Source organism: Amblyomma mixtum, chromosome 7, assembly GCF_055824585.1.
Source record: "Amblyomma mixtum isolate Tamu chromosome 7, ASM5582458v1, whole genome shotgun sequence".
In the NCBI taxonomy this organism is placed as follows: Eukaryota; Metazoa; Arthropoda; class Arachnida; order Ixodida; family Ixodidae; genus Amblyomma; species Amblyomma mixtum.
This window is the reverse complement of record NC_143018.1, coordinates 147,719,302-147,746,674: the sequence shown is the minus strand read 5'-3', so window position 1 is coordinate 147,746,674 and position 27,373 is coordinate 147,719,302. Positions and strand designations below refer to the sequence as shown.

Genomic DNA, 27,373 nt, shown 5'->3' with positions numbered 1-27,373 from the left:
CACCATAGCCTGTGTTCTCTGGGACCTCTTCCTTGCCAGAGGAGACAAGAAACTTGAAGAAGCGTTGGCTCCGCTTGGTGTCACAAAGTGCTTCCGCTACGTCGATGACTTTTTAGTCTGCGCTGACAACACTGTGGCCACACCCAACCTGGTAGAAAAAAACTTTGGAGCAATTAAACTTAGCCCACCCAGGGCTGCCGTTCACTCATGAGGTTCCCACAAGCGGCAACCTGCAGTTCCTTGATCCGGCTATATCTCTGGAAACCCACTTGTGTTGGGAGTACGCAACACGCAACCAAAAAGGCCTACTGCCATATGACTCAAAGCTGATCAAGCGAAACATGACAATATCTTGTTTCGAGCAGGCCATAAAAAAGTCCTGCAGCCACAAGATGCGAAGTAGTCTGAACAACCAGGTAGCGAGACTGCAAAAAGCCGGTTACCCGGAACCTCTGCTTGTATCCGTAGCAGAAAAAGTGCTTAAAGGGCCACTGACCAGGGTCCGGACATTTTTTAAAAACAAGCCCACTGCATAGTTGAGGCATCGAAGATAACCTCTGCAAAATACTAGAGCCATGCGCGCCCCGAAAAGCTGCAAAAATTCAAATCAAAGCCCGCTCGTTCTTTCCTTCAACGAAAACGTCCCCGCCCCACTACTCTGAACCCCGATGACGTCATGGGGGTTAATTTCACTAAAGGCACTCCAATGGTGTATCGTTCTGACTGACGGGCGGAAATACAATGTATTTCGTCTGCACTAACGAAGCCCTGTCACCACGCTGTGCCCGCTGGCTTCTTGTCACAGGTCTCAAGGCTGGAAAAGGCAGGCTTCCCTGATTCCCTCATTCTTGCTGTGACGCAGTCCTTGGTCAAACAATTGAAGGGCAGCAAGCGGAGCAATGCGAAAGACCCAACGAAGTGTTCAAGGCCGGAGGTGGTACCATACGTACACAGAACTTCCCACAACATCAAGAAGGTGGCCAAGAAGTACGGAGTAGAAGTAGTTTTTTCTGCTCCGCGAAACTTGTCCGGTCTGTGCGCACGCATAAGAAGAAAAGAAAAACGGCAAGAGTGTGGCGTAAAACACCGTAAGCCCCACGTAACCTGCAAAAAAGGAGTTGCATATGAGTTCCCGCTCACTTGCGGGAAGGTTTATTTATTTATTTATTTATACAGAATACCCCTAAAGGCCCTCGAGAGGGTATTACATAGAGGGGGGGGGGGCCACAGGCAATTGAACAGAATAAAAAAAAAACCACAAATATAAAACAAACAACAAAAGCACAAATAAGACACACTGGATGAAATAAGTAAGCAAAAGAATCAATCAAAAGCACAAATAAGACACTTTGCATGACATATAAGTAAGCATCATGGGAAGTAGCGGGGCCAGTTGGTTCATTTTTCAACTTAAAACAGTGCGCAGGGACAGGACACAGTCAAGAAACACACAGACACAGCACTGACTGACAACTTGTCAGTCAGTGCTGTGTCTGTGTGTTTCTTGACTGTGTCCTGTCCCTGCGCACTGTTTTAAGTTGAGATATAAGTAAGCAAAAGAATCAAAAGAATGGCAGAGCGGCAAAGAACGAAGATTACTGCATTATTAAAATTTATACAAACAGAACACTAATACAATGATTCTTTTTAGTAACAAACCCTGCAAAAAAGGAAGCCATGAACAAATAAAATAACAATGTATGCGAAGAGTTAAGCAGTAGTTATTGAAGATATAAGTTTAAAATATTTATCAGGATCAGTGGTGGTTGCGATATGTGAAGGCAGAGTGTTCCAGTCAGATATTGTGCGTGGTAAGAATGAATGCGCATAGATAAATGTCCTGCACGTGAAACGTCTAACTTTAAAGGGATGATCGCGGCGGTCAAAAATCGAAGTAGGCAAAGAAAAAAAGTCGTTATGAAGTGATGGATGATGATAAAGTTTATGAAAAAGTGACAGTCGTGCAATTTTACGGCGGAGACATAAATCCTGGAGACCTGCGCGTTTCTTTAAGGCTGTGACGCTGGTGTTACGTGAATAATCGGAGTAAATAAAACGAACGGCGCGATGATTCAATGCAATGATTCAATGTTATTTATTAGGTAAGATTGGTAAGGGTCCCAAATAGCCGAGGCATATTCAATTTTAGGTCGAATTAGAGTGGTATAGGCATGAGCACGGAGGTGAGGAGGAGCATGTTTTAGGTTATGTTTTAAGAGACCTAATGACCGATTAGCAGATGCAAGCATAAGGTTAATATGGTGGTTCCATGCTAAGTCTGAATGAAGGGGAAGTCCTAAGTACTTATACGTGGTGACTAGCTCGAGTGAGCTATTATTTAAGGAGTATGCTGTTTGAATTCGAGACATTCGGTTAGTAAAAGACATCAATTTAGTTTTTGAATGATTAAGTTGCATAAACCAGGTTGAGCACCATGCTGTTACTGAATCCAGGTCAGATTGAAGGGATTGGCAATCGGTGTTAGAATAAATTTTGCGATAAATTACACAATCATCAGCAAAAAGTCTGATATGGGAAGAAATGGAATCCGGTAAATCGTTGATAAATATTAGGAAAAGTAAGGGGCCAAGCACACTTCCTTGTGGGACGCCAGAGTGTACTTGGCTGAAAGACGAATTGTGGTTATTGACAGTTGTAAATTTAGACCTGGAAAACAGAAAATCTTTAACCTATGCAATGACAAGAGGGTGAATATTAAGCAGTGCTAGTTTCATTAATAACCGGTTACGTTGGGCAAACTGGACGTTGCCTCAACCAGCGCCTTCTGGAGCACAATAACTCTTTAAAGAAGACAGGCTCCCATCTCCCGGGCCATTGCCAAGAATGCACTAAGAAGACTAAGGTCGCCTGTTTTCCCCGCTTATCGGACTGTAAAGTTTTGTTGAGAAGCTGCGATCAGATTGAACGGGAACTGGTGGAAGCTTATTACATCAGAAAAAAAAAGGAGATAACTGCATCAGTGATTCATCTGTGATACTTCGCAGATCTGAAATGGTTTTCTTAGATAGATTTCTGTAATCGCCTACCTTTGGATTTCCTTTGGTGTTCTCTGGTACCCACGTGCTTGTGATTCACACAGTGGCGCTTGGCTAAAGCGAAGGTATATTAACGGTCTACGTCGAATAAAGCTTGTTGATAGTAAGCGCTCGTCCCTGTCTACTTCTATGTCCGTGTCTTTTATTGCGCCTCTGTGTCCTCCTGAATAGTGCAGCAGAGCCTTTCCCTCGCTCGCCCACTTGACCGCTCCGCACACACACCGCTTATCCTTCGTGCATCTTGCGTACGCCTCGACTCCAATGAATGGCATGGGCTTTGGAGCGGAGAAAAGACACGAACACACAGAACACAAACACACATGGAGAAAAGCAAACGGGCGGTTGCCTGGTCCGCGCTTCGCCGTGTGTTTCGAACACAACCGACTTTCGCCCCTCCGCTCGTGAAACGGTGGGGAGGCGTAAAAAAAAATGAAAAGGTGGCTCGCTAACTGGGAATGACCAACAGATGTATGAAAGGATGCGCTCGCTAACAAGTCTAGCGGCGAAACACCGCTAGGAGACCCAAAGAGCAAAACAGAGAGGGTGTTAGGAAACCCGCAGCGCCCCCCCCCCCCCTCCCGTCGAACAGACCCAGTAGCAAAAACCAAGGAAAGAATTCTATTGAAGGCGGGGCCATGACGTAGGCATGTGACGCACTCCACAGACGTGACCACGCCTCCGGCTTCCATCGGAGATGGAAGGGGTGATTTTGCCTTGCTGAGCCTACTCGACGATGAGCGGGAGAGAAAAATCTCGAGGAGGGAACGAAAGGAGAGGAGGCTCGCTCCAAGAGCGGTAGAGAGTGTTTGCGACCAGAGGGTGGTCACAGGCCCTTTAAGAGATTTGTTAAAGGAACAGACCAAGACAAAAAGCAAGAAAATAAAAGGCCTGTGGTCCTACTGCACATTCGTGCACTTTCCCGCAACTTGAAAAAAGTTGCCCAAAGGCATGAGGTGGAAGTAGTTTTTTCCGCACTAAGAAAACTAAAAGGAATGTGCGCGAAGGTAAACGAAGAAACCAGTACAAGAGCAGTCTTGTGGCGTCAGGCACACAAACAGGTTCGTCGAGTGCTGTGAAGGGGTGGTCTACAAGATACCGCTATCTTGCGGCCGAGCATATGTGGTCCAGACGGGCAGATGTCGCAATGAAAGACTAAGAGAGCATAACCGCTACTCTCGCCAGATTAACTCACCTGGAAATCTGGCGGCGCATTGCGCCAGGTGCGATAGCTGCAAACCCCACTTCCAACAGACCACAGTTCTGCTGAAATCCAGAGATAAGACAATCAGGGATTTGTGGGAAGCTTACTGCATGGAATCGGGAAAAAGGGACTTGTGTAAGTGACCCCTCAGCCCTCAGTTTTGCTTTCCAAACAGGAAATGCAATTCTTGGAATAGTATTAACAAATACTATTCCAATACCTATAGAACAATTACCTATAGAACAATGTGCAGAACAATTTAACAACCACTTCTCACAAGTTTTTACAGATGAATTGCCCATTTGCAATCCACTGCAGCTTCCTGAGGCCAATATCCAGATTCCTTTTTCACCTATTCACATATCTGCTCTTGGCGTGGCTCGTGCAACTGACCGCCTACCCCACCACACTAGCCCAGGACCCGATGGTATCAACGCGAAGCTGTTAAAAATAACCTGCCAGCACACAGCTTTCCTGCTATCACTCATTTTCCAACAGTCACTCGATACAACATGTGTGCCAGAAGATTGGAGGTCCGCTTATGTAATCCCGGTATTTAAATCTGGAGACAGATCCATTCCTAATAATTACAGGCCAATTTCATTAACCTCAATATGTTGCAAGGTATTCGAACACATAATATACACAAATATTATGACTCATCTTAACCAGAACAACTTGCTTCACAACAACCAGCATGGCTTCCGCAAACATTTATCGTGCCAGACACAGTTATTTGAGCTAACAACGGACCTTCATCAAGCAATCGATTCTTCCCTCTACATTGACTCCATCTTTATTGATTTCTCTAAAGCCTTCGATCGCGTGCCTCATAACCGTCTGATGATAAAAATACGCAACTTGCAGCTGGATCAACATACTACGAAGTGGATTAACGCATTTCTAACAAACCGCTTTCAGTCAGTTAAATTAGGGAGCTTCTTATCAAGACGTACAGGTGTTGCTTCAGGAGTACCTCAGGGTTCGGTGCTGGGTCCACTGCTTTTCTTATTATATATTATTGACATCGCGTCGAACATAACATCAACAATACGATTATTTGCAGATGACTGTGTAATTTACCGAGTAATATCTAGCCCTCGCGACATCGTTGCTCTCCAGACTGATCTTGATGAGCTAACTAATTAGTGCGGCAGGTGGCAAATGGTAATTAACGCCGATAAAACTAAACACCTCAAGTTTACTTCCGTTGCCAACATGAGCCCTAATGCCTACTCAGTTAATAATACTACCATTGAAACTGCAGCGTCGGTAAAATACCTCGGTGTAAATTTTAACTCTAATTTATCCTGGAGCACTCATATTGAACAAATCACTAACAAAGCCTTAAAAAAACTTGGTCTTCTTAAACGCCGACTGCACCAAGCCAACCAGGACACAAAACTACACGCATTCAACATGCTGATCAGGCCTGCGATAGAATACGCGTCGGTAATCTGGAACCCTCATCACTTCTATCTCATCAACATGTTGGAATCTATTCAAAACAAAGCTGCTCGTTTCATCCTTTCCCGTTACTCTCGGTATCAAAGTGTAACAGCACTGAAACTATCGCTCCATCTCATGCGCAGAAAATTCAGCCGTTTATCCTTTTTCCATACTATCTACCACAGCAACACACCATTTTCAAGCTCTCATCTTCTCCCGGCACCGCACACATCGGCTCGTGTAGATCACAAGCAGAAGATTAAACCTATTTTCGCTCGGACAGAACGATACAAATACTCACCATTGGTCTTGTCTATCGAAGAGTGGAATTCGCTTCCTTCTAGCATTGCGACTATCGCTGAAACATCCTCATTTCAAACAGCTCTTTGGTCCTATTTAGAAAATTCTAACATATGTTGATGTGCGTTCTTTTTTTTTTGTTTCTTGTTTTTTTTCTTGGTTGCTCTAGTGTGTGTGTGTGCTGGCCGTAACGTTCCGCAAAATGTTAGATGCTGTGTTTAGTAACTTTCGAAGCCGGGATTTTTCTTGATTTTTTGCGCGGTTTGCTACATGTGAATTTTTTTCAAATACCTCATATTAGCCTTTTTTTTTGTTCCTCTTATTAACTTGTACCTGCCTTCTTAACTTGTTTACTTCTGTTTTCAGCCGTTTGTATTCTGTGTTTTATATCTGTTGTTTTTCTTTGATGAATCCCCCCCTATGTAATGCCCGCATTGGGCCTTTAGGGTATTGAAATAAATAAATAAAAAATAAAATGTAAACCGATCAGCTGGCACAAAATCTTTTTTTTGGTGCTTGCTGATATGATTGCAAAGTTGCTGCTTTAACTCCATTTTTTTTTTTTTGGGGGGGGGGGGAGGGGTTTGTTATGACATATGAAGCTCATCGCTGCAGATCACAATAAAAACTTCAGTTGACAGTTTGCGCACCAGTGTTTGTGTCTTGTCTGTGTTGTCCCCAAGTCTTTTTGAAGAGCGCAGTTATGTGTGACCATGTTAACTACCAGCTAGCCCAATTTGAAACCCTCTAACCCTCTTGACACCCCATATCTCTCGCCGTGACATTGACGCCTTGGATGCCCTCAGTCATGGGGCTTACAAAGTCGCTTTCCATCTTCCCATAAATACACCTACCGACGGACTCTTATAACTAGGCCTTCACAATACAATCGGGGATATTGTCAATGGAATACAACGAAATGTGGACGCCCCCCCCCCCCCCCCCCCCACGAAATTTCTTCTAAGTGCCAAGAGCGCAGCATGACCCAAGTACAGCCTCTGTCAAAAGTTTACAGCCCAGGGGGTTTACTTCTTAGCCTTGCAATGGGACTCCTGAAGCATTCTGGGAAGTCCTACCCATTGATGGAGGTAGAACCAGAAATGTTCTTACCCAGAGGAAATTTGGAGCGCTGGAGATGCATCACGAACCACACAGTGAGGCTCAAAAGCAAACCCCCTGGGCTCCAAACTTTTGACAAAGGCTGTACATATCGCGACTTCTGCTATCATAGTTTTGTTCTTGCCCTGATCGTCTTTCTCTACATGTGCAAAGTTTACTATATGAGATTGCGCAAGCTGTTTAGTTGCATTGTTTAGTTGCATTATATAGAGTGACATTTGCTTAGATAGGTAGATTTAATGGAGACATACGTGTATTTAAATATCTTGTTGCGAGATTTTGTGTATACATACGGTGGCTTCGTTTGCGGTGACACTTTTCTGTCGTTTATCAGGTTGTATCTGCGCATTTCTAATACTCCATTTTATCTTCGCACTTCGATCTAATGTATATTTTGCAGAAATCCTCGTTTATGCATCTGCTCGCTGTTGCGACTAAAATTTCGGTGCAATTACTCGCAATATATGACCGGTGTCAGCTACTGCTGCGCAGTACTCTGGATCGAAGGACAACGTCATTGAGATTTTTTCCTGGCAGTTGCATATGTACAAAAATGTAAAGCTTCTTGAACGACAAAGATTCATTAAAATACTTCTCCTCTACTTGCTCATTTCATGGCCTTTACATTTTTCATATCAGCGACATGCACTCCTTTGCTGGTTTCGGACGGATATAGTTCTAGACTTCGTGTGATATTTTCTTTACTTATTATACCGGGTGTCCCAGCTAAACGTAACCAAACTTTTAAAAAAGGCGAAGTGTGCTAGTCGAGTGAAATCAATTGAGGGTTGTTCATATTCGCGTGACCTAGTCATGAGTATTTTTTCGCTCTTCAAAGTTAATTAATTAGTTAAGTTTATGAACTAACTTTTTAATTTTTAACTTCAGGAAGAAAGTGTCGATGAAAAAGTTTTAGATCGCCTCGAAAAACCGCTAGTAGTGCTGTTTCTGTCAAGTTACGATTTACGTAGCTTCATTTATTGGCCTAAAAAGAAAGTTATCACGTGACCAGCTGCTCGCTTACTTCTCTGCCCCAATGTGCACCCAAAGTCTCATCGAGGAGAGGACTTCAAAAACAATGGATTTTATTCTTTAAGGCGTGTCTTGGGACGTTGAAGTGGCACAGTTGTCATGTGGAAGCTTTTTCTTATTGTGCAGCTTTTTCTTTAACCATAATAATTTTTCTTATTATTATGGTTAAAGGCCGGTGAAAAACTACTTTACGTAAATATTACTTTGCTTCAAATGTCTCAGTACGCTGTTTCTCAAAGCGATCTACAACTTTTCCATTGACACTTTGTTCCTGGAGTCATAATTAAAAAGTTAGTTAATTAAGCTTAACTAATTAGTCAACCTTGAAGAACGAAAAAAATACTGCAGACTAGGTCACGCGACTCTAAACAACCTTCATTTGGTTTCAGACGGCTAGGACATCCCGTATTTTTTAAAAGCTTGGTTACATTTAGCTGGGACACCTGGTATTGGCAAAAGCATGGAAGTATTGGCATCAAAAGCATGGAAGTATTGGCATCAGTTATGTCTGCCATGATTTTTAAGACATACTAATACGTTCTTTTATTTTAAAAAATACATATTTCACTTGTCTACACGGTGCATAGCATTATCTAATACACAATGACATTGTCAATGGCAATGCAGTTATTATTCTTGCGTTTGATCCCTCCACAAAGTCTATGAGGAGGCCACGATGCAACATAAGCCCCCCCCCCCCCCTTCCCCCGAACAAACTTTCTGGCTACGCCACTGCTACTCACCAACTAGCTCAGACTAAAGTCTTGCTGGAGCTTGCAGACGCCCACCGCCAAGCACAATATATAACGGAATGACACAAACCGCCTCTGGGGGGGGGGGGGGGGGGCATATTTTGCATTCCCTTGAAATCCGGATACCGGCCAGTGATCCGACATTACTTTCCATACCAAGACCCCTACACCAAGAACTGCTCACTCACCCCGAACACCGCGATCAACGCCGCCGAGCTCGTGCTAAATCACTCCACCGATAATACGGCCCCGAAGTGGACGTCCCGTTACCCTGCCGCTATATTGGTATCGGCAATTTGTTTTGTCGCCTGCAACCGCTATTTCTTCTGACAGTTTCTCAGCGCTCAATGACTTCTGTGACTCGATCATGCAGTGGTTCATCCACGGTTTTGTGTCACAATCAAAGGGTATTGTTACCCGCTGGGCCCGCGTGTTCTCTCCCAGACGCGTTTCGATCGAGGCGAAACGAAAAGGGTGCCTGTGCGATGTCGGCAAAAATTACCCCGGCGTTTAAAATTGTTGCGGAGCTCTCCACTGCAGCACCTCTTTCACTCCCACTTTCCTCCTCCCGCGGTTGAGGCATCCACCGAAGAGTACCCCGGCGCGGTGACTCAGTGTTGAGGGCGCTCGTCTACCGAGCCGGAGTACCCGGGTTCGAACCCGACCGCGGCGGCAGCGTTTCGATGGAGGCGAAACGCAAAAAATCGCCCGTCTACTGTGCGATGTCACTGCACGTTAAAGATCCCCAGGTGGTCGAAATTATTCCGGAGACCTCCACTACGGCACCTTTTTCTCACTTTCTTATTAGCTTCGTCCCTTCCCTTACAGCGCGGTTCCGCAGTCGACCGAGATATGCGAGACAATTACAGCGCCCTTTCGTTTCCTCGACACCAATTTCCGTTCTGCAAAAAAAGAAAGAAGCAGTGAAGGGCGTTGTGGAGAAAAACCAAAAATCCGCTATTTTTCCTGCGCCATGGTCGACGCGGAACTTTTGAGGGTGTTGGTTAAACTCCCTACGACCTCGGTACTAATGTTGACGCTACTCGCAACATACGATATGTAGGGTTAAGTTTAGAGACTCGCGAGAGGGATACTACTCTTGCGGGAAGGGTAGCAATAGAGTGAGTAAACACAGGGCATCGACAAAGCTTAATTGACAGGAAAACCTGAAGCGAGACGCAATGGGGAATGCGCCAACGCGAGCGGCACCCGGGGCAAAAGAGATACGCTGCCGAGCCGGCGGAATGAATGAACAAGAAGCGGAGGGAGCGCGGGCTGGCGTTTGTCTCCGGCGGAGGGGCGGCGCATTTCCGCGTTCACCGTCCAGCGCCTCGGGGGCGACACCGCCGCCGGCACCGGGAGAGGACGCCGACCTCCGCCGCCGAAGGAGCCCGGCGGCCGACCGACCGCCGCGACCTGTTGCCGCCGCCGCGGCGCGCGACCAGCATTCTTGCCAGCATTCCTGCGCGCACACTATTTTACCGTCTGCAGCGAACAATCCAACGCTCCCGTTTCCCTCTGTGGCGTTGTCGGTCGCCGCGAGTGAAACTTGACGTTGCGGGATATGAATGACGTCACACCAAGTGCCTGCAGCGGCGGCGCCGCAAACAAAAGCGCCTCTACGTTGCGTGGCGCGTTCGCGAGCTGCTGCTGCGGCGTCTTCTGGCTCGGCACTGACGACACGCGCCGTGTGACGTCACGGGCAACGGCGCTCCGCCATTGGTGGCGGCGGCCTGGCCTGCTGCTGCCCCAGGTGCTCGGCGGCGCGCGTGTTGGCCAGGTGGCCTCGCTGGAGCAGCGGGGTCTTCGCAGCGCTCTGCGTGCGCGCCTGCTCCCGCTGGCAAGAGGCGTTGTTGACCGGGTTCCGTTTTCGATTGTGCGCGAACCTCCCCTTTTGTCTGCGCCGTCCGTGCTCGTCGCCATCGCCTCGAGAGAGTGAAATACGGCGTGTCAAGCCCCGCCACGACCCCATCGGCAGAGTGCAACGTCGACGTGTGCAGTGCGCGTTGCTACAAGTGGTCGTCTCGGTGGTTTGGCCGGAAGTTGTGGCTGTTTGTTGCACGGGCTGTCATGGCGGTCCGCCGTGCGGTCTAGCGCGGGACGTTTCGGCTCGCGCGGCCGGTTGTGGTTCATGGCTGTGCGACCTCGTGCCGTCGTCTAGCGGGGCCGTCGGCTTAACCCCGCCGGGAATACCGTCGTCTCTTCGCTATGGTAAGTGGCCCGACGGCTCTCCGCCGCGGCCGTTAATCGGGGACACGGACGGGTTTTCTTCCCGCTTTGACCAGCGCGCCCACCGTCGCTGTTCCGCGGTGACGAAATGCCCCCGCTTAGTGGCGTGAAGATTGTAGGCAGCGGTGCTGGTTATTGCGGTCAGAACAGCGGCTGGTCAGCCCGTCATTGTTGCGCTGACGTAGAGGTTTGTTTTCTCTTCCTTCGGGCCTTGGCACACATCGGACCGCCCTGCAGTTTTAACGAGGGCCCGGCTGCGATGAACAGGAACCTACTTACCACACAGGAAGTCCTTTTAAACTCAACGATCGGGCCTATTGCAGACCACATGCGCTTGGATGATTTAGGAACGTTAAGCTGGTCGTTTTCATGGATGCACTATATTACTTTCTTCGTTGCACTGACAAACTGACTGCCCGCTTCAATCGGAAACAATGCAAATTATTGCCGGTGCAGTGGACTTCTTTTGTTGTTCTAAATAAATGTGCTGTATTTCAACGCAGACGGGTGCTGCAAGACGTGCTTGACGGCGAGTAATCGGATCGGCAGTCTGCCGTGTGAACGCGGTTAGCTAAGGCAGCGTAAATGCATGAAGCGGTTGTTGACACTAGGAAGGATTGCGACGACGCCAGGCGTTGGGGTGACACAGCTTGCGACGCGTTCTCCCCTCGACATGCTGCTGTGGGCTTGGCCGTTCTGTTTCTGTGCCGGGTTGAAAGGTTGACGCGGCGAAATTCTTGGGTAGGGGGTGGTAAGGATGCACTCACGACGGCGTGCATTTGCTTCGCGATGTTTGAGCGGATCATCGTGCTTACGCTGCAGATCAGGGATCAGGTGGCCGGAATTTGAAGGATCGGATCAGAATGGGCACGCGCATGATAAAACGGTGCATTTGGTTAGAAGGCCTTTCCGTGCGGAGATCTTTTCAATATAGCCAGCCGTGCGCGCATATCTCTGTGGCTGGAAACTCGCGATCTTTCTAAACTTGGGGCATCACAAGAAAACCCAGTGTGTTCAGAGTGACGGAACATTTTTTTCCCTTTCGTTTTTCGCCCCTTGACTTTGTCGTCGATCCGCGGACAACGTTTGATATCGCGCGCAGAGCGTCACTGCATTGTTACGTATTCCGTAGTTTTTTATTCTGCTGAGTAGGCAGCTGTTTTCAGTGCCGGGTTGTACGAGGTTCAGCATTTTTCGTCGCTTACGATCGCCTGGCAGATGCGCAGGCAGCAGTGAAATTCACCAGCGGCCGGACAGGAGAATCTGGGGCTCCGGGGAAGGAGTCACGCAAAATCAGGCCACAGTGCAATCAAGAAACTGGCTGCCCTGTGCGTTAAATAAAACTGATCCCAACAAGGCAAACAAAACTGAATGTAAGAAGAGACATGCAGCTCCGTTTGTTAAATGTGCCGTCTACCAGGTTCCTCTCACGTGCGGAAAGAAGTACATCGGCCAAACCGGCCGCTGTATTAACGACCGATTAGCAGAGCATAATCGGGGATTTACAAAATGGCACGGGCTTACATCTGCCCCATCATTGTAAAGCCTGCGGTGAAGAAAGAAAGATTAGGTGTGCAGCAAGGCTGAAAGAAACGAAGGTTTTAAGCAGAAGTAAGGACCAGACAGCCCGTGAACTGTTAGAGGCTTTCTGTATCAAAAGCAACTGTGGCGATTGTGTTAGTACCCCATCAATTGCCGTATATAAGAATGAAACTGCTTTTTTAGATACACGGGGGTGAGACACCTATGTGGCTCGCCTATCTCTTTTTTCAATTTTTGTACAACCCTCCTGCGCATGTGTGGTTCTTGCTATCCCTCTTGATCGTTTACCTTATTTTCATTCGCATTCGCGGTGAATAAATCAGTTGGAAGTCGCGCCTGCCCCGTCTAGCTTTCTGTGCGTTGTCTGTTTCGGCGCTACAACCCTTTTCTGTGCATGTGCTTGACTGATCAGAGCATTGAGTTCAGCTGTTTTGTTTTGTATTTTTTATGTTAACACAGAACAAAATAAACTTCTCTTTCCACAACCCTTTTCTGGACGCGTAAGAATTCGCAGCTCCGCCGGAGAAGGCCACTCGTCGGCGATTTCCCAGTTATTTTAGCACTTACAGTAGGCATTCCCCGCTGTTGTGGGCAACCTGCGAGGTGTGTGTGTGTGTGTGTGTGTGTGCGTAAGCTTAACCGCTGCGCCAGCAGTGCTACGAGGACTCCCGTGGTCTGCATATGTATAGTAAGAGAATGACCAGTTCCGTCTTACTATTAACCCACTAACCAAACGAGTTTATTTATTTATTTATTGTTTTTATTTGCATTTCCTGCAGCGCCGTGACAGCATAATTGCAAGGGGGATAAATATTTGAACTTCCTGCAGCGCCGTGACAGCATAATTGCAGGGCGGGATACATACCTACATGCATGTCAAACAAACAACATGGGCTACCCAGTCAGTGATACATGGCAGTGACGAAGAAAATAGAAAGAAAGTAGTGGCATCAACTGTGAGTACACATCTGTCAGGTTTACTGGTGGCACCTATGCAGGTGAGCATTCACGCACGCCTCAGGCTCGACAACAGTCCACAAAAAGCATTCTCGGGCCGACATTCAACAACAGCATGAGGCAGCTTATTCCATTTATTGGTGGTATGCGGGAAGAAAAAGTGCTTGAAAGCATCAGTTGGACACTGCGTCTCGCGTATTTTCCATTCATGATCGCACCGTTTCGATGTAAAATAGGGTGGCAGCAAATATGTTTTAGGGTTTATGGCAGTTTTGTTAAAATAAATGCGGTAGAGAAATTCCAGTTTAATCTGTAGTCGGCGCTGCTTAAGGGAGGTCCACTCCAAATCCTGCTTAATGCTGCCACTACGAACATCGCGTATTCCTCCCTTCCCTTACGGCGCGGTTCAGGTGTCCGCCGAGATATGTGAGGCAGTTACTGCTCCATTTCCTTTCCTGAGAGAAACCTGTTTTTCTGTCACTGCGTACTTCCCGGTTGTGGAAAACATTCATTGGCTATCAAAAACTATAGCTCTTAGTAACAAACCGCGCTGCACGATTCTGAACTCGCTCCAGAATAGCACAGTGGGTTCCGGCTTGAGGTTCCCATGCAGCACAGGCATACTTCATGATTGACGTGATGTTAGTAAAATGCCCATGGACAGTGGATTCGAACGCCGGAAGCGCGTCTTATTCGCATTTGCCCAAACCGCGCCGTCCGTGACCTTCATCGTGAAGGCCCAGGTTTTGTTGCTTTAGGGACGCGGAGGAAGCTGTAGATTTTCACACGACACAACGACCGAGGCTCGTCCGCAACAGGGGCCGCGTGTGTGTCAGGACGTTGTAAATGAAGTTCAGGCGCCCGTGTTTGTGGGCATTTTGTGCCTGAGCGCTTTGCTAGAGGCTAAATGAATCGTAACACAGCAATCATAGCTCGGGAACAACGCAGCACAAAGACGAGACGGGACAAGCGCTAACTTCAACACAGCGGATTTACTGCAGACCAGGAGCATGCATCCACTACTGATACAGCAGACAGAGAGAGAAGAAGAATCATCACCAAAATGCCACATGCCGTGAAATCGAACTCCTCCTTCGATACTGCCACAGACGGTCTGCTGCTGGCGCACTGATCCCCTGCCATCTCACACGCTTCCTTGATTTTTCTCCGCCCTATGATTACTGGGTTACGATGACCTGCCCAAGCCTTTTCTGTTCTGAAGGCTAAAGAAATATCGAGCTCTTGCATTATTTGCGCGTAGTTGCTGCCTCCCTGATCAGATAGAATTGCCAAGCTGCTGACCTCGCCTCGAAACGCGGACGTGTTGGGGTTTGAGCAGTTTGCATTGCAGGGTCTCCTTTGGCGTCGTAGCTACACCCGCTGTTCAGATCCCTCAAGTTACTTCAAGGGCAGCCTCCCCCCCCCTTTTTTTTTTCGGGAGGGGGGGGGGTCCTTTTTTTTCAAGGCGGCGTTCTTGACCGCAAAAGTGGTCACGAAAAATCCCAGATGACGTTACCGTCTTATCAAAGGAAAATAAAATATCTTCCGAAGGTGCGGGGAATCGAACCCAGGACCTTCGGATTGCGAGGAGAGCACGCAACGCATCGGCCACAGAACGGCTTTTGTCTATATAGAATCGGCCATAGAACGGCCTCGCTTCTTGGCGGACTAAGGTGAACCCGTTGCTTTACGACCTGTCCTGATGCGTAGGCGTCTCATTGAGAAGAGAAAAAAAAATAAAAAAAAAACTACTTCGCATTCAAAGCACGTTCAGCAGTCTTAAGTGCTTTTCGTAATTTTTACGATAGCTGTAACAGCTTTGTACGAGCCAAATAATAGGAGCAATTAAGGGGCATAACAGCATCCGTGTAACGCGTTAGGTTGACACCATCGCCACGCACCTCAAAGCGCTATTGAGGTGTCCACTGACCCGGGCAGCTGCAGTTATATCTGCCTTTCTTTTCCTGAAAACCAAGGCAGTCTAAGGAAAGGAAAGGAAAACCAAGGAGTCTCTTTCTCTCTTTCTTCTTTCACTCCCACCTTCCTCCCTTCCGTTACGGCGCGGTTCAGGTGTCCGCCGAGATATGTGAGGCAGTTACTGCTCCATTTCCTTTCCTGAGAGAAACCTGTTTTTCTGTCACTGCGTACTTCCCGGTTGTGGAAAACATTCATTGGCTATGTACAAGGAGGTGTTTGGGCCCAGGTCCTCACAAATCTAGGTGGAGCCCCTATTCCGGAGCCCCAATGGCGTCTGACGCCGCTCGCGCCCTGGCTATCACGGTCTGTTCGGACTGTAGGTCTCGGCCGTTGATGCCATGTCGGACGCGAAGTAAATTGCTCAGGCCTGCCTACTGGCTCGAGCTGAGCCTCAACCGCTGCCATGTGCAGATAGAGGAGAGTTGAAAGATATGAAAGGTAAGAACAGACGCGCGCCGCAACAACCGACCAGCACAGTGGTTACGGCGTTCGGCTGCTGACCCGAAAGACGCAGCTTCGATCCCGGCCGCGGCGGCCAAATTTCAACGGAGGCGAAATTCTAGAGGCCATGTGCGATGTCAGCGCTCGTTAGAGAACCTCAGGTGGTCGAAATTTCCGGAGCCCTTCCCTACGGCGTCCCTCATAGCCTGAGTCGCTCTGAGACGTTAAACCCCCCATAAGGCAAACCTAATATGCACGGACGAGAATAAGCAGGTGCGGCTTGCTTGATCCATAGTCCGGTGCGTACGTTGGTAATTTCACCTGCAATTCTTTTTTCTCTGCGAGCACATTGGTAGCAGCACTCGATGGTCGCGCCGGAGGGCAGTGCCTCCTCGTATATCCGCAAAGCGCTGCTCTCGGAGGGAACAAACCCCGGGCGAAGCAGGGCACGTGCCTCGCCGCAGCTCGACCCTTGAATATCGTCACCGTCGGGTTCTCCAGAGTTGCGCCACGGGTTACGATGGCCGCTATTGTAGTAACGGAGTGATCCCATTGGCGTTATTATAACCACTCGCCACCACACACATTCTTTTTCTGCAGCACAGCCATAAGCATTTATTGCATGGAGGAGAAAAGACGGCACACTACATCACCGACCACGGCAAGTGATCAACACCACACAAAAACACTGACCCCGTCCCCACCACGACCGTCCCGACCCTTTTCCGGAAAGGGCATGCAACCACCTCCGAGGCCGTCGGGCAGGGAGGTCCGGCGCCCACTGGTCCCAAGGTAAAGGGGTAATGCCCTGTGCGGCTACCACCGCCCGTTCCAACAGCTATACTGGCACATACAGTACAACGGATCGAAAGTATGTTGGCGCGCTACACGCCCGCTACTGTGTAGTGCGGTTATTGTTTTGGAGAACACATCACGAGCTAGTTGGTTTTCCATCGCACGAAAACAGCGCAAACTTCACGAAAGACGCAGAGAGGGTAGACGAGGCACAGGCACTGGCTAACAACTGAAATTTTAATTGCTCCGACACATCAGTAAATATACTCAAGGCATCAAAAACAAGAAGAATAAGACATGAATCATAGACAATCGCAGCAGGAAACGAGCAGGGAATCATGAATGCCGAGGTGTCGCAAAGAAACGAAACTCCTTTCTGCGTCCTTCGTGAAGTTTGCGCTGTCTTCGTTGTGGTATTGTTTTGGGTCAATTTGGCCTTCATTGACAAACGTAAGTGGTGAGAGGTAACGCTGTTAAGTCCCGAGGCGAGCTATTCGCTTGCGCCTGGCAAGCTGTACTGCACTGGGGCATTGGTGGGAGGGCTGGTTGAGTCATTTCGAAACTGCGCCCTGAAGGAGACGAGGCACCAACGGGACCACACAAAGCGCGCCTTCTTCGCGCAGTTTTAAAAGACTGAAGAGGAGAGGGGCGCGAGGCACTCTTCGAGTGTGTGCCTACCGGGGAGTAGTGGTGGTTTTTATGGCTTCGCTCGGGTGGCTTCGCTCGGGTGGACGTCAATGAGTAATTACTCCCTTATTACAAATCTACTCCACCTTGGGGGATTCCCCTAAATATTTGGTCAACACTGTTCCCACTTCGAGTTATTGATCAATTCGCCCTCGCCCTACCGTAAGCTTGGCGTCCCGGTTAGCTCAATTGGTAGAGCGACTGCTCCGGTGTAGCGGTGGTCCCGGGTTCGAACCCCGGACCAGGAGGAATTTTTCTTTAACTACGAAGTTTCTGTGAAAGCTGTATAGCTTTCCTTTGTGGCCGTATGGCTTCGCTCGGGTGGACGTCAATGAGTAATTACTCCCTTATTATGAATATGGAAGGTAAATGAATTTTTGCTACCCCGGCATCTGCCACCGCTGCTGGAAGCACCTGAGCTGGGGCAGCGGAAATAAAGGATAGCAGGCAGCGTGTAGGAGTGAAAAGGAGATGGTAGAAAGGACAGGGGAAGGGGTACACTGGCAATAAATCTATTTACACAAAACATGATAAATATACACAGGTCGCGCGCGCGTGAAGGTCTGGTAGAACGCAGTACGAACACACGCGCATGACACAAAGCATAACGGAGAGACGGCGTTTCTCTCTCTCCGGTGGTTCTGCGAGGGAAGCTTTGAAGAGGGACACACGGGCCCGGTCCGCCTCAGTCGAAACCACGCGGAAGCTTCGTTGGCGCTGGACTGCTGTAGCGCTCGGCCCTTAGGCAATAGTGCGATAAAGTGGGCGAGATAGGCGGCCAGATAAGGGCCGGCCCGGCAGCGGGGGACACCGATAAGCGTAGTAGCCCTTGAAGGCACCGTGTGGAGGTGATCCACTGCGCGGTCGATTCGCCGCTTTGCGGGGACAGTTTGCTCTCGCCCAGAGTTCCGTGCGGCACCGGATTTATTCCTCATAGTCTGAGTTGTTTCGGGACGTTAAACCGAACCAGTCCATATAAAATACGCAGTGGCTTGCTTAGCTCTGCTATGCCAGGATATACGTAGCGTGAGCTATTGGTATATCTTGGCTAAGCTTGTTGTAATTATTAGCTTGGTTTCCCCCCTGTGAAACCTTGAAATTCGTGTGACTATGACTAAATTAAAAAATCTCTGCCTCTCCCGTAACCGAGAGTAGAGTAAGCATGAAATGTTTACGGGCCTAATGTCATCTCGGTGGACACCCGAACCGCACCGTACAGGAAGGGAGGAACGCCACCACCCGTTCAGCGCGATGCCTTGCCATTTGAACGCAAGGTTTTTTGAGGAAAGGAAATGGTGGAGTAATTCTCTGCCATCTCGGTGGACACCCGAACCGCACCGTAAAGGAAGGGAGGAACGCCACCACCCGTTCGGCTCGATGCCTTGCCCTTTGAACGCAGCGCTTCTCCCCCGGGCCCCTGTCCGCCTGCGCGGCTTTGCTTCGATGCGCGAAGCCCCTAAGAGATCACGTATGACAACGAAGTGTATCGTGGCATTTATGTGCTTTTTGCACGTGTTATTAGAAATCGGAAATTATAATTCCGTGCATTATCAAACGCACAGCGACTGATATCTTGATAAACATTGAGAAGGCACTGGCAGCAGTTATTTTTACTGACTCCTTTGGAGACCAACCAGCGCTTGCATGCCGGTCGCGTAGGAGGGCTTACAGAGTCTCGTTAAATCTCGCTAAGTCTCGTACGGTGCCCGGATGTTCTCGTTTCAGAGCCCGGATGACTGGAGTTCAGTGCCCGGATGACTGGAATTCAGTGCCCGGATGACTGGAATTCAGTGCCCGGATGACTGGATTTCAGTGCCTGGATGAGTGGATTTCAGTGCCTGGATGAGTGGATTTCAGTGCCCGGATGATGGCTCTCGGTCTCGGCGTGACGTCACCACACTGCCGACAACGGGGGCTAAAAGCATTTCATGCTTAAAACGAGACAATGTGCAGTATCGATTTTGAAGCGTTTAGTTAAGCATGAAATGCTTTTAGCCCCCGTTGTCGGCATTGTGGTGACGTCACGCCGAGACCTAGAGCCATCATCCGGGCACTGAAATCCACTCATCCGGGCACTGAAATCCACTCATCCGGGCACTGAATTCCCCTCATCCGGGCACGGAATTCCCGTCATCCGGGCACTGAATTCCCGTCATCCGGGCACTGAATTCCCGTCATCCGGGCACTGAAATCCACTCATCCGGGCACTGAAATCCACTCATCCGGGCACTGAAATCCACTCATCCGGGCACTGAATTCCAGTCATCCGGGCTCTGAAATGAGAACATCCGGGCACCGTACGAGACTTAACGAGATTTAACGAGACTCTCTAAGCCCTCCTACGCGACCGGCATGCCAGCACCGGTTGGTCTCCAAACGAGACAAAAAATAACTGCTGCCAGTGCCTTCTCAATGTTTATCAAGATATCAGTGGAGCTGTGGGTTTGATAATGCACGGAATTATAATTTCCGATTTCTAATAAGGCGTGCAAAAAGCACATAAATGCCACGTTACACTTCGTTGTCATACGTGATCCGGGGGAGAAGCGCTGCGTTCAAAGGGCAAGGCATCGCGCCGAACGGGTGGTGGCGTTCCTCCCTTCCTTTACGGTGCGGTTCGGGTGTCCACCGAGATGGCAGAGAATTACTGCGCCATTTCCTTTCCTCAAAAATCCTTGCGTTCAAATGGCAATGCATCGCGCTGAACGGGTGGTGGCGTTCCTCCCTTCCTGTACGGTGCGGTTCGGGTGTCCACCGAGATGACATTAGGCCCGTAAACATTTCATGCTTACTCTACTCTCGTTTACGGGAGAGGCAGAGATTTTTTCTTATGGTTTCTCTTGTTCTCTTCGTTAGCGAAGCCATAGGCCGTTGGCGTTCGTTGTGTTCGTTGGCGTTGGCGTCGACCACGTTTCAGACTCCGACCATTTTAAGGAAAGGAAGTGCGTATAATGCCTCCCTGGGTCAGTGGGTGCCTGAATCGCGTTTGTAGGTACGTGGGGTGATGAGAGAGAGAGAGATGTGAGCTGCAGGCATTGACAAGGTTGTGCCAGAAACGCGGCGCTGAAGCCATAGGCCGTCGGCGTTCGTTGTGTTCGTTGGCGTTTGCGGTTTGTTGCGAAAGCAGCACTACGTTAGTCGCCGAGTCATTTCGCGGAGCTCTGGAAAGGCCAACATGCGCATGCGCGAGGAGCGGGTGACGTCACACGGCGCACTCTCGTTTTCTCTGATGCGCAGTAGCGATTGCGCATCGCCATCTGTGGGGTTTGTGGTGTATATAAAATCCCTCCACCTTATACACGCGACGCAATCTCCTCGCGCATGCGCAGTAGGCCGCAGCGGCGAGCGCGCCCGGCGAGGCATGCCATCTGTGCGTAGTGACGTCACTTGCTCCTCGCGCATGCGCAGTATGGTCGTGCAAGACAGCACGCGAAACTGCGAGACTGTGGCCAGTGTAGCTCACGCTACAAAAACGGCCGCGCGCGCTTCCCGCTGGCGTACCACTTCTCCGTCGTCTGCTAGCTTGCCTGGCGAGTCTGGCTGCCCGAAACCGCCCAGCCAGAGAAAAAGCAGCCACCGGAAGTGCGCGGAACAGCCCGAGAATGTCGAGCGCCTGGCTCCGCGCTCTGGCAACCCGCAGGCAGCCATTGGCGGATAATCAAGAGGCCCCGTGTGTACGCTTGAAAAGCCCCGTTTCCAGGGCAGGAAACCCCTGTGCGCAAAATAGATTGAAAATTGGTTTCTGAGGAAAGGAAATGACGCAGAAGAAGTCTCACATATCTCGGTGGACACCCGAGCCGCACCGTAAGGACGGGACAAAAGAGGGAGCGAACGAAGGAAGGAAGAAAGAGGTGCCGTACAGGAGGACCGCGGATAAATTTCGACCACCTGGGTATCTTTAACGTGCGCTGACATCGCACAGCGCACGATATACCTTTCCTCGAAGCCCTTACCACATTTATCAGTATACATTGTCAGGCTGGCACTCTTCCCTCCTCGACCCATGCACGTGTCTCTTTCATCCCCAAATTCGGCAAACCTATTGCCCTAGAACACCTCCGCTCCATCTCTCACCTCCTGTCTCGGCAAGCTGTTCGAGCACGTCATCCTGGCCCACCTGCAGGCTTATCTGGGTGACCACGGCATGTTTCCAGACTCCGTGTTCGGCTGTCGTCCACAATTGTCACCACAGCATGTCTTGCTCCAGCTTTCGGAGGATGCCCTACGCCCCTCCCACCACAAACGCACGCGAGCTATCCTGGCGCTGGACCTTACCAAAGCATTCGACAATGTTACATCACACTGCCATTCTGGACGCGCTCTCCTCCCTCCATGGTTACATCACCGCTTTCCTCGCCCACCGCACAGCCGAAATCTCATACGGCCCACTTCTTTCTCCCTCGGCAACAAGGGCACCCCCAGGGTTCTCTCGTGTCCCCGCTTCTTTTCAACACAACCCTCTTCCCGCTCGCACGTGCTCTGCGCACTATTCCCTCTCCATCTCATGCTTTCTACGCCGACGACGTCACCCTCTGGGTGACCACCGGCAATCTTGGTTGGCGATATGGAGGCCACTGTCCAGGCGGGCGTGGACCCGGTGGTTACCCACTCACGGGCTATCGGGTTGAGCTGCTCCCCGTCCAAATCGGAGCTTTTGCTCCTTCTACCTCGGGGGCTGGACCCGATGTCGCCTTCTCCTCTCACCGTCTACCTGGACGGCGCTCCCATTCCTCTTGTCTCTACCCTCCTCATCATTGGGCTATTTCTTTAGGCTAATGGCAAACGCATCTCCATCATCGCTCGACTCACAAACACTGTACACCAGACCATACGCCGCATTGCCAACCGCGCCACCACAACATGCGCGAACACGACCTCCGCCGCTTGGTCCAGGCCTTTGTTCTAAGCCGCTTCATCTATTCTGTTCCTTATCTCTTCCTTTCTCGCACCGAGGAGGACAAGGTCAACAGCCTCATTCGCCAGGCGTATAAGTCGGCCCTGTTCCTTCTCACACCTACCTCGACGGCTTCGGCCATTGTCCATGGGCGTCCACAACGGCCCAGCTCTCTCCTGCACCCGGTTGGGTCGCGCACTTCTATTAAGCTCTCCCCTCCCTTCCCACCCATCGCTTCGCACGTCTCCTTCCTCCTAACCGTTCATCCCTTCCCTAAGGATACCACCCCTCCCGCAGAGCAGCGCGCTCTGGCGTGAGTACGGACGGACAACTCTCTCCAAGACACTCTTACTGCCTCAATGTGCACGACCTCTGTAGAGGAGGCAGCTGTTGCCCTCGCCATTACGCAGACCCTATGGCCGGGTATGGGGGAGGCGGTAGGTTAGAACCAAAAAGGAACTATGTGTGGTCTAAACTGCGCTCATGAAACAAAAATTAGGAGCAGCAAATTAGTGCTAGGCTTGGAGAACATACATTTGGGTTTTAATAATGAACAAAGAATTGAAATTCACGAGCAAAATCCGGTAACTTAATATCACCTAAAAGTGCTAATCAAGCTGTGGAGTTGCTTACTGCTAGTGCATAAATAATATCCAGGGAGGGGCAACCGCCCCCCCCCCCCCTTGCCCCCCACCCTTCTGGACGCCCATTCCTGCGCCTGTCGTACCGCAAGAGTCCCCTTGATGGGCAGCGGGTGCGGGATCTCAGTTGGTGGGCTTGGATTTTACCGGCGTGTTCTGTTTCCGTGATAGTAGCGCGAAGGCACTCATGGCCTTAAGAACTCCGACCAAGGGTCTTGTCACCTGCGTATGTACGTAAGTAAAAAGAACTTACGTAAATATCCACCACTGGGATGCAGCAAAGCTAAACCTTGAGCCAAGCAGGCGAAATGCATGCCTTCGCATGTCTACTCGGTTTAATAATAGTAATAGTTTATTTGCGAGCAAATGTACATGATAATAACCAGCCCGCTTAAGCAGTGATGCTTGTGAGCGTGGCTGGGCAGTACAGCATGACTGCATCAGGACAAAGCTATGCGCAAACTGCGTTCTAACTACGTTAAAACCCTGCCAATTTTTATGATGTGAAGTTAAATAAGCGAGATTGATTGGAAAATCATTATTATCGGCTTGTGTAAGAAGTGGATTAATTGATCTTGCTAGGTGGCCGTCAGTGGAGGCTGGCGGCGACTTCTGGGCCTCTTGTCACGACCTTGAGGTCGGAGTTGACCAGCAAGGTCTCCCACGGGCCCGGGTGCGGGAGCCTCTGAAGCGGTATCGGCGGGGTATCTGTCGGACAGTCCCCGAAGATGTGGTCTACGGAGGATTTGCTGCGCGCCGGTTAAACTCTATCCGGGTACACATGGCTTAGGACAGCGGGGTTGTGCAATGTTTTCTTTTGTCTTTGTCTTTACAGCACCTCCTTTTCTGTGGTTACGTTTTTATTGTATTTGGAGGAGTACATCCCACGTCGAGAGTTTTGCTCTGAAGCTGAACATGGCATGAGGTACGGAGTCGTTATTTTGCATGTAATTTTGCTGTGTTAGGGTAACCACCCGCTCGTAAAGCTTGCCAACGTACGGCGTGAGTAGATGGGCCTGATATTTTCAGTTCTGAGCTGTTTACCACGTTTAGGTGCCATTATTACTTCGGCGTGTTTCCAGTCTTCGGGAACCATCTCCGCCTCCCAGTGTTTGTTAAGATAGCCTACGAGCTCTTCCCTGTGGCCAGGGCGCTGCCGATTCTGCCCGCTCCTGCTGCCGTGTTTCTGGTCGTGTTCCTTATGGCCGTGCAAACTTCTTGCGCAGTTATGGGGCGGTCGAGTCTCTCGCTTTCGGTTCCCCGATACGTTCCTTGGTATCGAGGGGGGTTGTGATCGCCGAAACATTTTGCTCGTGCCTTCTCTAGGAGCGCGGTGTCCGATCCCTCGAAGAAGTGGATGAGCCTGTGGTCTGCAAAATGTGTCGCCAGAAGTTGGTCCCTTGTGACTTCATCGGTCACACAACGCCGTAAGAGATAAGAAGGGAAAGAAAATTTAATAAAAAATAAAATAAAATTGGCTGACTAGTTGGGAATCGAACCCGGCCGCCATTGGAAACTGAACCTGGCAACGTTTAACGCTAGAACTTTATCCAGTGAGGCTAGCTTAGCAGTGCTGTTGGAGGTACTAAATGGGATGTCATAGGGCTTAGCGAGGCTAGGAGGACATATGAGGCGTATACAGTACTAATGGGCGGCCACGCGTACTGTACTATCGTGGATTAGTGGACAGACGAGAACTACGTGTGGGATTCCTCATCAATCAGGATACAGCCGGCAACATAGAGGAGTTTTATAGCATTCAAGATAGGGTGGCAGCTATCGTCATTAGGCTTAATAAGAGGTGGTGCTGGCCTACGCGCCTACATCAAGCCATGATGACCAGATAGTTGAAAGCTTCCACGATGGTGTGGAATCGGCAATGACCAAAGTAAAATCACAGTACACTGTACTGATGGGCGACTTCAGTGGGAATGTAGGCAAGAAGCAGGCTGGATACCAGGCAGTAGGTGACTATGGAATATGTTCTAGGAATAGCAGGGGAGAGTTATCAGTAGAGTTCGCAGATAGGAATAATTTCCGGATCATGAGTACCTTCTTCCGCAAACGAGCCAACAGGAAGTGGACGTGGATGAGCCCCAATGGTCAGACTAAAAAAGAAAGACTTCATACTGTGCGCTCACCCTGGCATCGTAGAGGATGTGGAGGTCCTCGGAAAGGTCCGTTGTATAGCGACCACAGAATGGTAACGTCCCGCATTAGCTTAGATTTGAAAAGGGAACGGAGGAAACTGAAGTCTATTAACGAGCTAACATTAAGAGGGAAAGTACAGGAATTCAGGATTTTGCGGCAGAACAGATTTTCCGCTTCAACTGAAGAAGACGACCGTAATGTTGAAACAATGAACAACAATCTCACAACTATCATCCATTTCGGAGTGCGCAGTAGAAGTAGGCGGTAGGATGGTTCGACAGGATACCGGGAAGCTATCTCAGGAGACTAAAGATCTGATTAAGAAACGCCAAAGCATGAGGACGTCTAACTTCACAGACAGAATAGAACAGGTACAGCTGTCGAAGTTGATAAATAAGCGCAAGGTAGCCGACATAAGAAAGTTTAACATAGAGAAAATCGATCATGCTCTTAAGAGTGGAGGTAGCCTAAAAGCAGTGAAGAGAAAGCTAGGCATAGTCTAAAACCAGATGTATGTGCTAAGAGACAAAGAGGGCAATGTCATTAGCAATATGGATAACAAAGTTAAAGTAGCCGAAGAGTTTTGCACAAATCAATGCAGTAGCAAATGTAATAACAAAGTTAGTGAAAGAGGCAGTCGAGCACAGCAATGGGACATCCTGCCAGTAACGAAGGAGGAAGTAAAGAAAGCCATAGGAGCAATGCAAAGAGGGAAAGCAGCTAGTGAGGATCAGGTAACAGCAGATTTGTTGAAGGATGGAGGAGAGATTGTGCTAGAGAAACTAGCCACCCTGCATACGCAATGCCTTGGTACCTCGAGCGTACCTGAAGCTTGGAAGAACGCTAACATTATCTTAATTCATGAGAACGGAGACGTCAGGCACTTGAAGAATTACAGACTGATCAGCTTATAGTCTGTTCAGAAGATCCTACAAGAGTGTCTCTTGCCTACAAGGTATTTACTGAGGTAATCGCTAATAGGGTCAGGAGAACCTAAGGCTTCAATCAACCTAAGAGTTCAATCAACAAAATGATCAGGCGGCCGTTCGTAAAGGATACTCGACAACACACCATATTCACGCTATCAATCAGGGGTAGAGAAATGCGCAGAATATAAGCAGCCCGTATATATAGCGTTCATTGATTACGAGAAAGCGTTCGACTCAGTGGAAAACCTCAGCAGAGTCATTGGAAAACCTCAGCAGAGTCATGCAGGCATTGCGGAATCACGCCGGCGGCCCGGGTTGGATTCCCATTTACACCCAATTTTCTTTTCTTATTTTTTATTCTAATGGCTGATGAGGTCATACGTCTCGTGACGTCACAGGGGACTAACTTCCGGCGACGCAGTTTGTGGACACTTTCGGCGTGAATATAGCCATCTCATGTTTTCGCAGTAATCCGTCGAAACGTGGTTGGGTTCGAACCCGGGCGCTCCGGCTCGGCAGACGAGCCACCGCGGCGGGTGTCCTTCTTGTGGCTGCATCACATATGCGACAGTGCGGGGTGTGTGCACCATATCGGGGGTTACGGAGGTCGTGGCCTCCGAGTTCCGTGCGCGGCAGATGAGAGGATGCCTTGTGGCCTGCACTCCGCTGTCTTCCGGCCGAGCGAAGCCGTGTCCTGACGCCCACCTTCCTCGGCGCTTCCGTGCGTGACACGTGTGACTGCGTCGTGGATGGTGTTCACGGGTTGCGAAGGAGCACGGATTCGGGCTCCTTTTTGCTGCGGAGGAGACGTGGCCATTGCAGGCCTTGGCTGAATTTCTCAGTGTCACTTGTACGAACTCGTGTTTCTGCGGCCAGGCCGAATAGCTAATCGGGCAGCCAGTCGACAGGCGGCAGCCACTCGTGCGGGAAACAATCGCCTCTCCTCCGGTTCCGCCTGTTGCAAGGGGGGGGGGGGCGTTCTCGATGCGTGGGCGATAGGGCCGTCTTTGTTCCACGCGCCTTCCGCTTCCGGTCCTCTGCTGGGCGCCGCCATTGTCTCTCTCTCACAGCCCCCCCGGCTGGGTGCGGCCCTTTAATAGGGGGCGCCCTGTGCACCGCCCTGGAACCGGCCGCTGGCTCACCGAGGCCATCCGAAAGAAGATATGGGCAGCGTAGGGAAGAGTGGTCCACACCGACTGTGCTTGAGCGTTCCTGATCGAG

General features: G+C 49.7%; 1 protein-coding gene across 4 annotated transcripts in view; it reads left to right on the top strand.

The window, feature by feature from the left end:
• Positions 1-27,373, top strand: part of LOC149337810 (uncharacterized) — a 309,160-nt gene that overhangs the window by 117,958 nt on the left and 163,829 nt on the right. For 2 of the 4 annotated variants that reach the window (XM_089553539.1, XM_089553538.1), the window contains exon 1: positions 10,640-11,120. The exons of the other annotated variants lie outside the window; for them this stretch is intronic. In XM_089553539.1, coding sequence (XP_089409665.1) covers positions 11,118-11,120 — 3 coding nt within the window. In that variant the 5' untranslated portion in view covers positions 10,640-11,117. Of the gene's footprint in view, positions 1-10,639; positions 11,121-27,373 lie in introns of those variants that run through there. 4 annotated transcript variants of the gene reach the window in all.